The sequence below is a fragment of the Sphaeramia orbicularis genome, chromosome 10 (assembly GCF_902148855.1).
Source record: "Sphaeramia orbicularis chromosome 10, fSphaOr1.1, whole genome shotgun sequence".
Classification (NCBI taxonomy): Eukaryota; Metazoa; Chordata; class Actinopteri; order Kurtiformes; family Apogonidae; genus Sphaeramia; species Sphaeramia orbicularis.
In genome coordinates, this window is record NC_043966.1 from 22,936,248 (window position 1) to 22,953,527 (window position 17,280).

Sequence of the window (17,280 nt, forward strand, 5' to 3'; positions counted from 1 at the left end):
ATGTATGCTCTGTATATATGTGCATATGCTTGTTACAGGTAGTTTGTTGTTGTGTGTTTCAGTGGATTTAGTAGCTCTGAGCAGCCTCGTGGAGGTGTTTCGGGAGCAGGAACTCCAGCAGGGGGAGCATGTGATGGATGTGGTGGAGGTGATCCATGGCCTGACAGCTCTGTACGAGCGGCTGGAGGAGGAGCGCTCCATCCTGGTCAACATCCCGCTTTGTGTTGACATGTGCCTCAACTGGCTGCTAAATGTCTATGACAGGTGGGTTAACTGTGGTTTTCATGTTGAAGGTAGAAATTCAACAGTGGTGTAGCTATGGTTGAAAAGGAGAAATTACTAATGATAGTTTAAAAAAACATGTACAATTGATTACTTTAAAATACAGTTGTGGAAAAAATTATTAGACCATCAAAAATCATCAAAAAACAATGGTTATGCAATGAAGTACTAACTCTTGTGTGTGTCATGTGACTAAAACAGACAGAAAAGAAAACATAGAATGCCTAAAAGTACTGTTTTTGTCAGTACAATGCCATAGCTATTGATGAAAAAACTTAAGTAATTTTGGTTATTATCAGGAAAACTATGGAAAATGGATAGATATCAGCTCTTAAATTAAACTTATGAGCTATTTTTGTTGTATCATTATATTTGTCCACACAAATGTACCAGGCATTAAAATAAACAAGAAACTTAAGAAAACAAGGGTGGTCTAATAATTTTTCTACAACTGTACAATATAGAATTTCCCATAAAGGGTTAAATAAAATGAATCTCATCTCATCTCAACCCAAAGCTCCTTTCACATCTACAGGACGAATACATATTTTTCAACTAAAGAAAATGTTGAGACTCAGCATTTGAAAGAAATTTAATAAAAGTTTTTCAGCAGTGAAATCTGAAGCCTGCATACTGTTTTGGTATAGTGACTTTTTCAAACTGGGAAACAAACTAATATTCTGGGAGCAGAAACACCGATTTAAAACTCTGAAAATGGGTTGGAGAAAATAGCGCTACAGTGAAGAAGGAAATCCAAAACAATGTTTGTTGAGATTTTTGAAAGAATTTCTAGCCTATGAAAACATTATGCAAACCTCCAAAACAATCTGTCTTTATCAGATTTCAGCACTGAGTATTTATCTTGCTTGGATGCTTTTCAGTCTCAAAATATGACAAAATATTCATGCAGTAGACATCAGGACATTTCACCAGCAGCATGAGCTCTTAGAGATATAATGTTTGGAGCCAAATGACTTCTTTCCTTAAAACTAAATAATGACCTAAAAGCTCATCGTTACAAGTAAGACTATCAACCCAGACTATTATATTTCCGTTTCATTCCATAGCTTTAACTACACACTATTCATTCATCCATACTTTATACTGCTGAACTAAAGAAGGACACACACCCCCACCCCCCCTTCATTGTCACTACTGGTCATAATTTTCTTGACACACTTCTGCATCCCATTCCTTGCATTACTTTGATCTGAGCAGGACTTGCTATTTGCTTTTATTATAGCTATTTATGACAGAAAACACATGGCAAAAACAAGTACATGGTAGAATGACGTTTATAAAGGCAGCAGATGACACAAGTAATCCATTGTGTAATAATTCCTCATTGATATGAAAGAAATTTAAAAAAAAAAAAAAAAAGAGTAAGATGCTAGAAAATTGCTACACACAAAAGATACGTTTTAGGGGAAAAAAATGAATATATGAGTAAAAGTGCCCTCTTGAAGGTAACTGAAATGTTAATTAACATCTGGGTAAGTCATGTGTAAGAAGATCTCGCATCAAGGCTGCGACTGCTCAAGTGTTGGATATTCTCAGGGAGTTCAGGACGACTAATTAATCCTTCATGCTACACTGATTGAGCTGATTTAATGAAACCTGGAGCAGATGATTGTTAATGACCTTTATAACCAATTACCAAACAGCCGATTCAATGCACTGTCAACAGATTTAAGTGTGTGTCCCAGCTGTCATCACGTAGGAGTTTATCTCAGATTGTTTCTTATTGTTTCCACCGAGACATTGATTCTTGTCCTCTAATAGTTCTTCACAACCTTTGGACAACAGTCTGTTTGCAAATTAATAAATCTAGGGTTAATGGTTTGTTGTATAAAAATCTCTGAGCCAAAGCATAAATTACGCTCTTATAACAGTGTCCAGGCAGAGGAGCCAATCAGTTCCTCTGCGACACGGCAGAAACAAATCCTCTTCCTTGCTAACGTTCACCTAATCTTTGCTCCTGATTGACTATTTCTCGCCGTCTCCAGAGCAAGCACAGGGCTCAGGCACAGAAATACAGAAATAACCCCACGAGTGCTATAAAATTGTTCGGTAGCTCTTAAATACTTGCTGCTAATGAGAGACAATCAGAGACTTTACTCTGCATACATTTCAGTAATAGCTTTTTGTTTTCCAATAAATAGCCACAGTGAATTTGAATGCCATGTGTGTATGTTAGAGTCTATTTTTTGTTTGTGTTTATACAGTTCTCCTACTCAAAAACACTGCTTGTATGCATGCATATACATACAGCATGCAAAGAGTATGCTTTCTCCAGAGGTGTGTCAAACTGTAGCAGGTGTGATATGTCTCCTGGGGAACGACCCTGGAGCACTTATTGAAGGTAGTATGCAGCATACAGCAGAAAAATGAGTAAAAGGTGCTGACAGACAGTCATCCCCGTGTGCTCTCAGGTTCCTCTAAATCCACTTTAGCTCTGGCTTTAATAGAGAAAAGACAGTAATGGTATGACTTCTCATGTTTCATTATATGACTCTAATTTTCTCAGCCTGACTCTAATGGTTTGGTCTTAGTAATGTCTGCCTGACTGTTCCAGTGTCCCAGAGACAACCCATTATGTGCAAACATTTGCATTATGTAACAAACCAGCAAAAATATAATGCATCTGCTGCATTTTCTTATGAACACTTGTATGCAATATGAAATAAGTTTCTCCACATTTCGTAAGACACAATTGTATTTTGCACTTTTTATATAATTATAGAGTAGCTTTTTGCAGACTTTTTTTTTTTTTTTTTGAGGAGGCTCTGTCAAAACACAACTACTAGAGACAAATAAAAGAAAATAAAGACTTTCCTTGATGGCTTTGGTTATTACTAAGACTATCACAATTACTACAATATGTCCCCCTTCAAAAAGATCTGGATTAAACTAATAAAACATTCATATTTTATTTTTTATCAGTGACGTGTCATTAATAGGCTTTGTGTATATAAATTACAATATTACAATATTAAAATCTATTTAGTGCAGTTTTTATGTGTAAAATCTAAAATTCAAACAGAAATTCAGTGTTTATTTCAAATAAACGGTTCCTCTTGTTCATTAGATGTCCTGTATGTGTGGAAATTGGCTATACTTAGGCTTATACTGTCCTACAGGCATAGATAGATAGATAGATAGATAGATAGATAGATAGATAGATAGATAGATAGATAGATAGATAGATAGATAGATAGATAGATAGATAGATAGATAGATAGATAGATAGATAGATAGATAGATAGATAGGCTTTATTTTACAGACTCATGGTCCACATTTAAAAAAACAAACAGATAAATACAAACACAATAAAAAACACAAAAAAACCTCTATACTTTCAAGAGGCAGTCATACCAGTGATAAAAATAAGGTTTTTCATAATTATATGATTGTAATGTAATGTATTACAACATGTGTGGAAATGTATTACATCTTATTGTACATTCATGTTTTATTACCAGACTCAGCAGATTGTCACAAAACACATTATTACCAAAGAAGGTTCAGGGAAAGCAGATGATCCACTGGAGAGTCATTTCCTGTTTCAGTGTGACATAGTTTTCCCACTTCCACACCCCTTTAGGCCACTAAAGGTAGATCCTGTCCCATTTGTTCCCACCGGAGACGTGAACATGATTTACTGATTTACAGAACTGATTCTTTCATCCCAAAAGCTTCCAAGAAAATATTGAACCCATTTTTCACAAGCCACAAGACACACATATCAAGAGAAAACTGAATTTGTTTGATGTCCGTCTCTAGTAGAAAACACGACAAGTGTATTTTTTTTTAGAACTTTTTAATCTCCTTTCATTTATCCAGATCTATTCTTCTGACCATGCCCACCAGGAAGTGTATCTTTTCATACCACTGAGTCATCTTTATCAATGGGAGATGATTCAATAATTCATTCATTTTCCAAATCGCTTAATCCTTCAGAGGGGGATGCTGGACCCTGTCCCAGCTGCCAACAGGTGACAGCGGGGTTCATCCTGGATGTGTCACCAGTTCATCACAGGGTTCAAAGCGAATGAATGAATGAATGTATGAATATTAGTTTACACAGTGAATAATCATTTTTACATGATACATACAGATCTCCACGATGATCTTCGATATGCTTGAGACTCACAGTTCAGAAAAATTTTCCTCAGTCTAAAATTCAATTTTATACTTGGGTGACTGTGTGTTTTCTGATGAATATGAGATTGTTGATTTTCCACATAACAATACAAATGCTAATTCAATAAGCCTGTGTTTCCTGCCAACTCTCACCTCATCTCTGCAGTAAATTCTTCCAGGCTGTATTGGCACCCGAGCTGAGAAATCTCAGCATGTATGGTGACGCGCTTATGGTTCTCAAATCCACTAATTTGTACACTATCTTCTCCCATTTTTACTTCACGCAGAATAAACTGAGACATGACCCATTTGTGCTCAGGTCAGATCGCTAAAGTGTCCCTATCAGTATCCATCCCACTGGGCTTTTTATCAGATAGTTTAAACAGTTGTAGACAGCACTGGACAAACACTGGATATGTGCCTTTATTTCATTTGCATGGATGAATATGTTTATGAGTGATATTCTGGTATGTATGAGATTATTATTGTTCATCTGGGCATAAACTCGCTACATCACGTCCTTAATAATGCCTGGTTACTCTAGATGTGCTCTAATACAATTTCACAGTGCCGCATTGACCTGTATTGTGTTCCTGTGACCCAAGTAATTCCTAGACACTTTGTTCTTCCCAGCAGGGCTCAGCCAGTGGAGAAATATATTACTTACACAGTGCACCTTGGTTTGAGACAATTCAATGTGCAAAAACTGTAACGTTGCTGCTTTTTTTTCTCCCCTTTTCTTTCCTACTGCTAGTGCTCGAAATGGCAAAATGCGTGTTCTGAGCTTCAAGATGGGCTTGGTGAGCTTGTGCAATGCAGACGTCCAAGAGAAGTACAAATGTAAGTCTGATATACACTCATGTGCCTAAAGCGTCTCCGCATCTACAAACAATGAGCCAAAACAAAACAGCCCTGATTGCCAGTATTACATAAAGACATCCACTTAGACTAATGGAGGAAATTACTCTGCTGCCATAATGGAGAAAGCTCTTTTACTTCTGCAAAGTACACCAGAGGCCTTAAAAGGATTGCTTGCCAAAGACACCATTCATGTATAGTCTGTGTATGGCTTTCTCTCTTATTTCTCTTCACAAACTAGCAAAGAGCTGAGTCTCTCCCTCCCTTTTTTTTTAATCATGAATTATGCTGTCATATTTTATTAGTACGCTGCTCCAGTCGTGGTATGATTTTACTGTCCTACTGTAACACTGGTTTACAAGTCATCCTTTAAATATAGGTATAATGGAGAGTGAGCATTTGAACTCACAATACTTGGAAATGAACAGCTTGTATTTGATACAGGATCTAGGACAACACTGCCGAACCAGTGCCAGGATTATTCATGCTTGGCTCACCATGTGCGATAACAGATTTGCGTTTGATTGAATGGTCCCTGAGGTGAATCAGCCCTCTTTTGCTGGGTTCAGGTAGACATGTGGTGGCCTTAACAGTTTGTCATTTCATTGACTGATTCTGTTTTTTGCCAAATCCAGACGTCATTGGAAAAATGTTTGCAAATACATTGGCATCAACCTGATTTGATATACAGATGGCTTGTGTTTGTTCCATCATAGTCTTTTTGTGGGTCGTGATTCTGAACAGGAATGTGGAAATATGGTTGTCATCAGTATTTTAAGTAGTTAAATTAGTTTATGTTATTGACAAGGACATTTTCAATAAAAACATCTTGTTAATGTTAAGTGGTTCAATCTTGTATTTCTATTATACAGTTTCAAGATGGCCCACCGTTTTTGCTCCACTCTTTGACTGGAAATGCTTAAAAGACAAGTGCAATTTTATAGACATCAGCATGATTTGTTATTACATCTAATTGGACAAATGCACTGCTCACTGTGCTGTCACTGGCCTCTTCCAATTTTCATTTAGAAAAACATGGCAGATATTTAAAAACTTTGCCAGTTCTCCTGAAATCCTAAAAGGGTCTATTTTCTAATCTAAAATAATGAAGTGAAAACTGAGCTTGCAAAATGAATGCTGGCTTTGCACATCTAGTCTCGTCTGTACTTTCTGTTTGTAATAATTCTTCAAAGCCATACATTTCAGAGTGAAACATTTCTATTGTGTAACATTGTAAGATATGACTCTTTTGTCAAATAAAAGCGTTACAGCTAAAACAATGTGACTAATGCAAACCCAAGTTTCAGGCCATAATAAATATATATGGATTTACAAATAGTTTGTGGCATGCACAGAATATACAGTAATGCATTCATTTACCACAGTATCCACAGCATTATAGACTGTGTGTTTCAGATGTAAATGGTCCTCATATTGGGGTCTTCATGAAACTAGACCAAAGCTCATCTCCATCATGCTGCTCAACATGAGCATTTAAAATGTCATCCACGCCTCAACTACTTAACATGCAGGTGTTAAAGCCAACTGTTGTCCCCGTAGGGTTGAATAACTGCGCAGAGAGGGGGATACAGACATGCTTATAGTGGCATTGTGCAGCACCCTCCCATGCCTGTCAGCATTTATCTACTCTGTGACAGGCAGAGTCACAGCTTCTCTGATAAAGGCCTCTTTCAAAACCTGACAAGACTCCACTTATGCAGCTCTTTCATCAGCAAACAGATCAACCAGGTGCCCGATCCTTATACTTTCTGTCCAGACGTATATATGACGTTAGTTCTAGCAAAGCTTGACTTGTTAGTTATCTCTAAAATTATGCTCATTATTGAAATAGATGTTGCTGTTTTGTTCAAATGCTGCTATTGTTGTAAATAACACATAACACACAGTTATGTTCATGTTTGGATTAGAAGACAAAGTGCTACATTTTTTAAAATTGCAAATCCCTGCCCTTGGAATGAAATTGATTTGCATTTTGAGAAGAAAGCACAGCAGAACATGTCACAATAAATACAAGGGCCCTGAATCAGATGTAGTCGTGCAGGGAAAATGCATAAAAATGTGATGATTATACACATGCTAATAATGTTTGTCATGCATACAAATGCAGTGCTCAGTGGATGGTGTAATGCAGATTAATAAATGTATTACTAGTTGTTTATAATATGTGCATATTCTGGTGTTTACAGACTTGTTCCGTCAGGTGTCTGGTACTGGAGGTGTCACAGATCAGCGTCACCTCAGTTTGTTGCTTCATGAAGCCATCCAAATCCCACGACAGCTGGGCGAGGTTGCTGCTTTTGGCGGCAGCAATGTGGAGCCCAGTGTCCGCAGCTGCTTTCGCATGGTGAGCACAGAGGTACCTTCATGCCTGTCAAACTGGAGTCATGCATGTATACACATAATATGCGGTTATACATTGTATGAACAATGGGTGCAGATCATCTCATCTGTGTTCATTCTCTCCCACTTGACTGGAGAAACAGTGTTTTGGTAAAATAACAAAAAGTAACTATACTTTTATTTCAGCTATAGGATTCATCAATTAAAAATGTGAAGTTTGTTTTGATTGTAGAGGCAATCTCCTCCTCTTTGTCCAGTTAATTTAGTGTAAAAAAAGAGAAACTGTCCAGTGCTGCATGATTAGATTGTGTAATTGCCCAGTCTTAAGTCTAGTATGTAACAGCTGAATACATGTCCATGTTTACATTTTTTTCTAATCCGATTATTTTTTATTATATGACTATTCACCATGTGAGTGTTATGTATTTAGAAGCCTATACTTTCTGTGCTGCTATGTGGGTGGACTACAACACAGCTATGCTTTGTTATATTTTGATGTACAGTATCTATGCAGTATCTATCTACAGAACTACTTTCAATGTGTTATTCAATAGCTTTATAACCCAAGTGATAGAAATCTAAAGTCAGCCTTGAAAATCCCACTTTTATATGTCACAATAATATACTTATGTATTAATTACATAGAAAAAGTATAATGCATGGAAAGATCAGAGTGTGTCTTTGTGTGACAGTATCACAAATACAGACAGAGGATTTCAAAAGCACAAATTTAAACATGAACAGCAAAATCAAACATTTGCCTTTGGATGTTTGCTTTAGTATGAACAAATGATGTCACGCCACATGAAGCTGGCAGCTATGTTAAGCCCATTGTGTTTTACTGACATCAGCACAGTCTGACATTTCCTCACAAGAGGTTCTCAAATGCTCCCAGGCAGTATGAAAGTCTTAATACTGTCATCGTTCTACTTAAATTCAGAATGTTGCCTCTTACAGAGATACAGGCATTACAACACATTAATATTTCAATGTGTTGCTTTTAAAGCACATACAATACAGCGGGAGATAATGCATGACTTTACTCACCACACACACTTAAGGCAAGTCTAAGAAGTTAAATTGGAAAGTTGCTCATAAAATATGATCTATTGGAATATTGATGGGATGAAGATGGCTTACAGAGTGCACTAATGCACATAGAAATAATGAAGGAGAATGTCCGACAAATAAATGAGTTTCACTTTTCTTTATTTCTTGTTCTCATCTTTAGCTATTTGAAGCAGGAAGTAAGAACTCTACCTTGTGACATTCCAAGCAGGACACCAGATAATTATGGAGTCGTTAGGAGTAAGCCACCACTTGTTAGAATCCGTGGCCTTTTAATTCCCTCATTTCCTGCAGGTCCTAATTAAACACACTTTATTCTAGTCCATGCTTGCTGCATCAGCTATGGCTGATTAAATCAATTCCTTTGCACATTTTCCCCATGTGATGGAATTTAGTTGTAGATGAAATATCCATGTTGTGCAAATTAGAGGCTGACCTGTTTCCAGTTCATCGCTTCACTCGGAAATGAATGACATGTTTGCAGTTGCGTCTATGGGTACAGCATTTCCTGTCACTTCACAATGCTGACAAAAGAGCCAAATACAGAGAAAACAACAGTAAGTCCAGATAACTATAAGATTTAGATGGATATTTCTGGCTATGTAGGGAGATGATTAGGTTAAAATCAACATCGGAAAGTCAGGAATAGCCCAGAACAGTTCACATTTAATTTTATACTCTGTAGTAGGGGCTTTTGATTCCACAGATACACAGTGTAGTGGATATAGGTGCACAAAGCAGAGTGTTTTGGTAGATAACTGAGTGTTTACCTCATTTCTTTCTCATTGATGTTTAAAGCATCCCATCTGCTCTGTCTGCTGTTTTGTGATATGGCAGTATGCTCAGAATAGTCAGCGTCGTTCCAGGTGTTCAGTGCGAAAAGGGCTATTATTTGACCTCCCACATGGAGTGAAGCTGGCTACTCTACTGCCAGAGAGCAGCTCTTTTATCCCAAGAGACTCTACACCTCTGTACACCCCACAGCCTGTGTGATCAGTGTGCACACATACACATTTATTATACTGCGCTGCTTGAGCAGTGGAGGAAGCCCCAGGGAAATCAACCTCTTAATGCATCTCTGATGCAGACTTAATGAGAATTTAGCACATCACGGATTTTCTGCGCTTGGCAAGTCATTCTTTTATTAGGTTTACTTCCTTTTTATCCCACTTTCTGGAATTCTCAACAAGGTGTCTCAGGGAGAGACTGGCTCTGAGCAGACACAAACACACACAAACACATAGTATAGTACACAAACAGAGACAGCGTTTTTGTCTGCGGTCTTTAAACATCATAATTGTTTGAGTAGCTGCATAAAAGCAATCAATAGCCCCTCCCTACCAACTCCCTTCTTTCACCTTCTCTTTCCTCTTATTATTTTTTGTATTCTCTTTGATTTTTTTTTCAGCATTGTTTGACGTAAAGAGCACTTTTGGAAAGGAAGCACAAGTTCAGCTCTTATTACTTTATGTGCATGGCCTTCTCTTGGTCTATATTTGGGTTGTTTACAGTTTTCTGTACTTTTGTCCTCCCTCCCACATACCATTTAAGGCCCCCGGGAAACCTGCCATTGAAGTGTCTCACTTTCTGGAGTGGATGAGCCTGGAGCCCCAGTCGATGGTTTGGCTGCCTGTCCTCCACCGTGTGGCTGCTGCAGAGTCTACGAAGCACCAAGCCAAATGCTACGTCTGCAAACAGTGTCCCATCAAGGGCTTCAGGTATGCACACATCTGAATGCATAAAGAGAGTGGTCATTTTAAAGGTGTACATATATATATGGTCAGACAACATGATTTAAGACTAATCTTTAGTGATTCCCATGCAAGAATTTAGCTCCATCTTCATGAACAAATGTGTAGATTTCATACACCAACATAAAGCAATGCTTCTTTGCACATACCTTTGCTATACATGCAGTCCTTCAGTCTGCAAAGTTTTCCTGCCAACATCAGTTCAGCCTCTGTGTTATATTGATCTTGACAGGTATCGCAGTCTGAAGCAGTTCAATGTGGACATCTGCCAGACATGTTTTCTAACCGGCCGCACTACCAAGGGAAAGAAGTTGCACTACCCTATCATGGAGTACTACACCCCGGTAAGACAAACACTGTGTAGTGCTGTAACTGAATACAAATTCAAAGCTCCAGGGGTGTATAACTCTCATCTGTGCTGAGCAAAATACTAAAATATCTTGATCATTCTACTTAAAATACATCAGCAGTCGTAGTATCTCTGACATTTAAGTGTAAACTGTTACGTATGCGTATATTGCTTTAACCGAATCTGTAGAATCTCAGCAGTAACATCCTTCTTGGCTCATATAATGCACACATAAAGTGTCATTTGGAGCACACATTGTGAACTAAACCCCAATAAAACCAGAGTCCTAGGCCCATAGTCTCCAAAGTCAAGTTAATTCCACAGGAGTAGCTGTGGCAGTGGCATTATAGCCAAAGTGCTGCATGTACTGAGATGGTGCCAGATTTAATCTCTAATCAATTCTAAACTGTAAAATACAGCAAAAGGGCATCTGTACAATGATTTTTTCGCCCAGTGGACAATATTTTATATTAGCAAGCTATGTTTTTTCATAATGACTTGGCAGGCAAGTGCTCATAGATTTCTACATTTTGATAGAGTGAGGAGAAAATGGAGAGCTATGGAAGGAAAAAAGGAAAGGAAGAAAGAAAAGAAGAAGCAGGGAGAGACAGAAAAATAAGTTAGAGGAGTAAAGTTGAAATACGACAAACCAGCACCGAGACAAATTTCAGATGAGGTCATTTAGGAGAGAGTTACATTTCTAAGAGTTCTTACAGTCTGCAATTTGTCTCCCACCTTTTGACTCCTCTTCTGCCACCACCGCCACCTCCCACCCCTCCTACACCCCCAACCTCTGGACTCCTAAATCACACTCCAGACAACCTCCGGAGAGAAGATGAGGGACTTTGCCAAGACTCTGAAGAATAAGTTCAGGTCGAAGCAGTACTTCACCAAACACCCTCAGAGAGGTTACCTACCAGTGCAATCTGTGCTGGAAGCTGAGACCTCTGAGACGTGAGTCCCACACTCACAAACACAGTTATCACTCTGGCATCTGTCTCTCAGTGGTTCTCATTTCTACTAGGGCTCACTCCTGCAACTGCAGGCTAATTATCACGCTCTGACAATTTTAGGCACTCCGACTTGCTGAGATGGGTTAAAGGGACAGCTCTTTAGTCACAATTTACATAATGTTATTCCTGTGATCTCCTACTGGCTCAGAAAGCTCTGTTCACATGAGCGAGTCTCACCCAAAGGGAAAAACAAGAACGATGAGACTAAAATCAATGGGCTTCATCATTGCTTAGGGCCACAACAGTATCCAGGAAGATTTAGCATGATTATGTGTCCATGTTTTGGCTCATGTTTTGGCTCATAATGTTTCTCCTGGGGTCACCTCTTATAACCTTATATATTATGCGAATACAATAACAAAGGGATAGTGGATGAACTATTCAGGTGCTTTACTTTATAGGAATTAATGAAACAGCTATATAAAAATAGTCTTTAGTGAGTGTAGCAGTATAGAAGAGCAAAATGTAACGCATATTAAAAGTGAGCCTTTTCATTATACTAAATGGCCTTGTTAAAAGGGAATTGTGGGTTAGTGCTTTAGCTGCAACTGTTTAAAACTTTTTAGTGTATATTATCATGTATATTAGTTCCTACTGAAGTGTTGCAGTCAAGTCTCGAAGATATTACATTCCTGTTCAGCTAAACTGGAGATCCAGTTCTTATTATTCTATAAAAGTTATCAATATTTAGTGTTTATTGAAATAAAGCATAGTTTCTCATTGAGGGATCCTCAACTAATTGCTTTTCTTCAGGAGTTTAACACTTTGGCTCAGTGGTTTGATTCCTAGTTGGATTGAAGCCTTTCTGTGTGGAGTTCACTATTCCCCCCCCCCACTCACACACACACACACACACACACACACACACTCACACACACACAGCATCTAGGTATCAAAAACATGTATGCTAGGTTAATTCTCCTGTCAATGCCCTCAACCAACTCTGCTTTGGACAAGATCTGGAGTTGGTTCTTGACTACTGCTCCTTGTATATGTATTAGTATTACTGTAGTTAAATGCAAATGGTGAACTTCCCTACAAGGACAGTAAAGAAAACTTTATTTTATAACAGTGCTTTGCTTAGGGTTAGGAAAAGATTCTGTTTTTGTTTGTTTTAGAAGTTCATAAAACACTTCAAGTCATTTTCCCACTTCTTTGTAAACGTTCTCTGTTAAGATAAACGCTGATACTTTCCCTAAATATTACCCTGTGCTTTCAGTGTCAGAAAAAAACATGAAAGGTTTAATGATGCTGTTGTTACAACCAACAGATATTGTTAATAGAGGTTTTTGCAACAAAGTTACAAATTACACATGAATGCGATCACTGAAGAACCACATTGCATTTGTTTAATGTGTATGAATGGCTAATTGATCATTGCCCAGAGCTTTTACCTCTTAAAAAATGTTATTTGTATAGAGGCTTTCATACAGGTTAGAATGGTTTACAGTACTTTGAAGGTAAAGATAGCAGACAGAAAATTACCTTAAAAATATTAAATAGAACAAGAAAAAGAAAAAGAAAACTACCACATAATTACAATATGTGTAATGTTCATGGTTTCAAATTAATTAATTAAAATTAATATATAATGAAAAAATAATAAAACAGTATAAAATAATGTAGAATCTACAAGTACAATAAAACAGGCAAGTACTATCTACAGTATACAGACAAACACTAGTCTGAAGCTTTTATTTAAAGTTCCACACTTTGAGCTGCTCCCTCAGCTTCATGCCAACAAGAAACTTTTCTGTTTCCTAACACTGTCCTCTCCTGGATTATAATGTGTGGATTAACTTTAGCTTTGCTTCCCTGCATCCATAACACATGCTGCTAATGTATTAACAATGCTTCGCTGTGATACTGATGTTGGCTTCCGCTGTCCCCAGGCCGTGCTCCTCACCCAAGCTTCCCCATGCAGATACTCACAGCAGGATTGAACATTATGCCAGCAGGTACGTGACCTACTACATTGTACTGGACACCACATATTTACACCAAAATCTCTCCAGCTTTTAAATCCCTTGTCCTCTTGATAATCCACCGGTGGTTCAACCTCTTGGTCTCTTTTGGCCTTTTTGCTTTCTCATTCACCACACACTGATTGAAATATTGATTTGGCAGAGCTCTGTACTGTACTCCAGCCAGCAGAGAGACTGCACGGCCCAGCAGTTTCCTCCACAGCCTTTCTACACGCAAACACACAATGATGCACATAACCACAGAGGTTTGCGGTTGTGATGTGTGTGTAGAGGTCAGAGGGGTTCAGTGTGCCTAGCGGCTTGTCACTTGCGAGGGCAGTGAGCCCATTGGTCACCTGGGAGCTGTCGGGGTGGATTAGTGTCTGTCTGACAGGTTATAAACAGGCCACAACACTGGACTCCCACACTTCTGCCAGCTCTGGCCACAGTACTGCAGAGCTGGACACACTGTCCACGGAGCCTGCAGAGTGTCAGTGTGTATGGGCACGCATGGCCGTGTGTGTGTGTGTGTGTGCGTGCGTGCGTGTGTGTGTGTGTGTGTGTCTAAGTGTGCCATTGTGTATTTCTTTCCTGAGGCTTTTACACACAACTGCTTTGCACTCTGCCAAAAAAGAGGGAACACACACCAACAAGAGAGCAGGCACAATTGTCCTCTTTACCCCTCTTTTTCTTTCCTTTTTTTCCTGTCTGCTGTTTTGTGTTTACCTGTTTTTTCCCTTTCATTCTTATCTTTGATCCCTCTCTTCTATTGTCTCCCACTCACAAATTTATTTTTGCATTTTCCCTTTTATGTCCTCCTCTCTCTCTTCCTCTCTCTTTGTCCCTTTCTTCTTCTCTGTTCAAAATTGTTTTTTTCTTACATCCTCTTTGTTAATTTGTTGTCCATCTTCATACCAGTCTGCTTCAAGCAGCTCTTGAGTGATACTGACAGCTTTAAATTTTTTTTAGTCAGCATCTTGCTGTTGCTGCCAAAATTAACTTGGAAAAACAGAAATGGAAAATTGGTCACAGTGGAGAATCTAATTTTAAAAAATGAGATATGTTCACAGCTAATTAGTTGGCTTTCTTTTCACATGGTAAAAAAAGTGCCAAAAACTTGGGGTGTGTATGGATGTTCCGACACATCCTTAATCAACAATCAATCCTAAAACCGCATATAAGCTCAAAATTTTCATTCATTCATTCATTTTCTGAACCTGCTTTATCCTCACTAGGGTCACGGGGGTCGCTTGGAGCCTATCCCAGCTAGATAGGGGCGAAGGCAGGGTACACCCTGGACAAGTCGCCAGTTCATCGCAGGGCTGACGTATAAAGACAAACAATCACTCTCACATTCACACCTATGGGCAATTTAGATAAACTGATTAACCTATTAGTGCATGTCTTTGGATGGTGGGAGGAAGCCGGAGTACCCGGAGAGAACCCACGCAGACACGGGGAGAACATGCAAACTCCACACAGAAAGGTCCCACCCCCCGTCGACTGGTGTTGGAATCAAACCCAGGACCTTCTTGCTGTGAAGCACGAGTGCTATCCACTGCACCACTGTGTCGCCCAGCTCAAAATTTGTAGACACAAAATGTGAAGATAATGTCAAAAATATTACATAACTGTTGTATTTATGTTGTGACAATGTCATGGTTTTGGTTTGTTTTAAGCACAATAACAACTTTGTTAGAGTTAGGAAAAGACTGTGGTAAGGGCTAAAATAAGGCTATATGATGAACAATACAAAAAAAACCCTTTTACCTTCATTTGGCAACAGAACACTAGCATTTATCTCCTGTCCACAAACTTTACTGTCACCATATCCCTAACCACATATATATCCAAAAGTTATCACGTTTTATTCATATGCATTAAAAAAAAAAAAAAGAAAAAAAAAAAGCAAAGCTACTAGAAGAAAATAGACTTGTCTTCATAGATCTGTTATATTTATGATATATCTTTTACAAGTGTTGTCATTTAGCAGTCTACCATACACAAGTTTGGATACATCCTCCTTTTTTTGTGAGCCAAGGTCAAATTCAGGGAAAATTCCAATATTACAATTAATTTGATTTTATACTGTTTACCACAAACACAGCCTGGTCCAAGCAAAAGTCCTAGACTTTACTTAACTAAGCAAATAGTTCAGATCCTTCCATTGAATAATTACTGCAGTGACTTATTTTTTAGCTGCAGGAATTTATTTATTCATACTTGATGCAGTGAGTAACATCTCATTTCTTATACAACCATCAATGTTCTGTGTTTCAGTGGACCAATTTTATGTGGTTGGATGAGTCCAGAGTGACCCTGTTTCAAAGTGAGGGGTATATCAGGGTGAGAGGAGAGGTACATGAAGTGATTACCTAGGGCCTACAGTGGAAGCCTCTGGGGGCAGTGTTATGACCTGGGGTTGATTCAGGTCAAGTTCAACAATGTTACATGTCCATAAAATGATAGACTTAAATCTGGTAACGTTGCATAAGCTGATCAAAATGATGCTGCAGCAAATGTGTGTTATAATCAAAGCTAAAGGTGGCCCACTAAAATATTTTGTATATATGTATGTTTTTTGGGCCAGGCTGTGTGCATGCAGTGTCAACACCTAGTGCCACCAAAGGTATAGCTATTAAAGGTTATGGTCGTGTATGTCAAGAGTTTATACAAGTTTATCTCTAAATTTTCAACACAGATAACTTTGGATTGTTGTCTTTCAGAATGCAAAATACAGTCTACATACATTAGCATATTCAGGATTATGCTCAGTTAAGGTCAGGGTAAAAATGGTGACTGGGCTTCATGTAAAGGTTTGTGTGGATATCTCCAATTACACCTGTCTAATGTAGTCTCATAAAGGTGCTGACTTTGACTCCATGGCCATTTTATGACTCTGGTTAATGCTTTTGTATTTGAACACATTAATTTTTAAGGTCTTTTTAGAGGTTATAGTACTTTAGTGCAGCATTTCATAAAGAAATTATAATAGCGAAAAATGAAAGCGTATTGACATGAAGAAAAAACAGAATAGTATGAACACACTGCTTATTTTTCAGTATGATCTGAGCACCATCGTAATAGAAGTAGACAGTCATTATTATGAAGATGGTGAGCATTTTATCGGTGCTCTGGCAGCTTGCAGAATTGACTTCAATCATCTTTTCTGTTCTCTGTTCTTTTTCTTTCTTTCTTTCTTTCTTTCTTTCTTTCTTTCTTTCTTTCTTTCTTTCTTTCTTTCTTTCTTTCTTTCTTTCTTTCTTCTTTTCTGGCCCTCTCTGTCCCGTCTCTTTACCTGTCAGTTTATATAAGACATAAATGGAAAACGCATATTTTATCAGAATTCACCCCCTGCATTAATTGTAAGTCACAGATCACACCAAACATTAATGTAAAGTCAAACGATTATCCAAATACTGGATATCATCGTTGACAGGCCAATGTCTGGAATTTTTCCTTGGGATGATAAATTAGATAGTTGTATGTA

The 17,280-nt window shown here is 38.2% G+C and overlaps 1 protein-coding gene across 2 annotated transcripts in view; it reads left to right on the plus strand.

Annotated features, from left to right (window-relative positions):
- drp2 (dystrophin related protein 2) overlaps nucleotides 1-17,280 on the plus strand; it is a 105,658-nt gene that overhangs the window by 69,685 nt on the left and 18,693 nt on the right. Inside the window, exons 12-18 of one of the 2 annotated variants that reach the window (XM_030144769.1) lie at nucleotides 63-264; nucleotides 5,181-5,266; nucleotides 7,492-7,649; nucleotides 10,265-10,431; nucleotides 10,697-10,808; nucleotides 11,631-11,767; nucleotides 13,719-13,784. In XM_030144769.1, the coding sequence (XP_030000629.1) occupies nucleotides 63-264; nucleotides 5,181-5,266; nucleotides 7,492-7,649; nucleotides 10,265-10,431; nucleotides 10,697-10,808; nucleotides 11,631-11,767; nucleotides 13,719-13,784 (928 nt within the window). The remainder of the gene's footprint in view (nucleotides 1-62; nucleotides 265-5,180; nucleotides 5,267-7,491; nucleotides 7,650-10,264; nucleotides 10,432-10,696; nucleotides 10,809-11,630; nucleotides 11,768-13,718; nucleotides 13,785-17,280) is intronic. The other variant, XM_030144770.1, reaches the window with a different exon arrangement.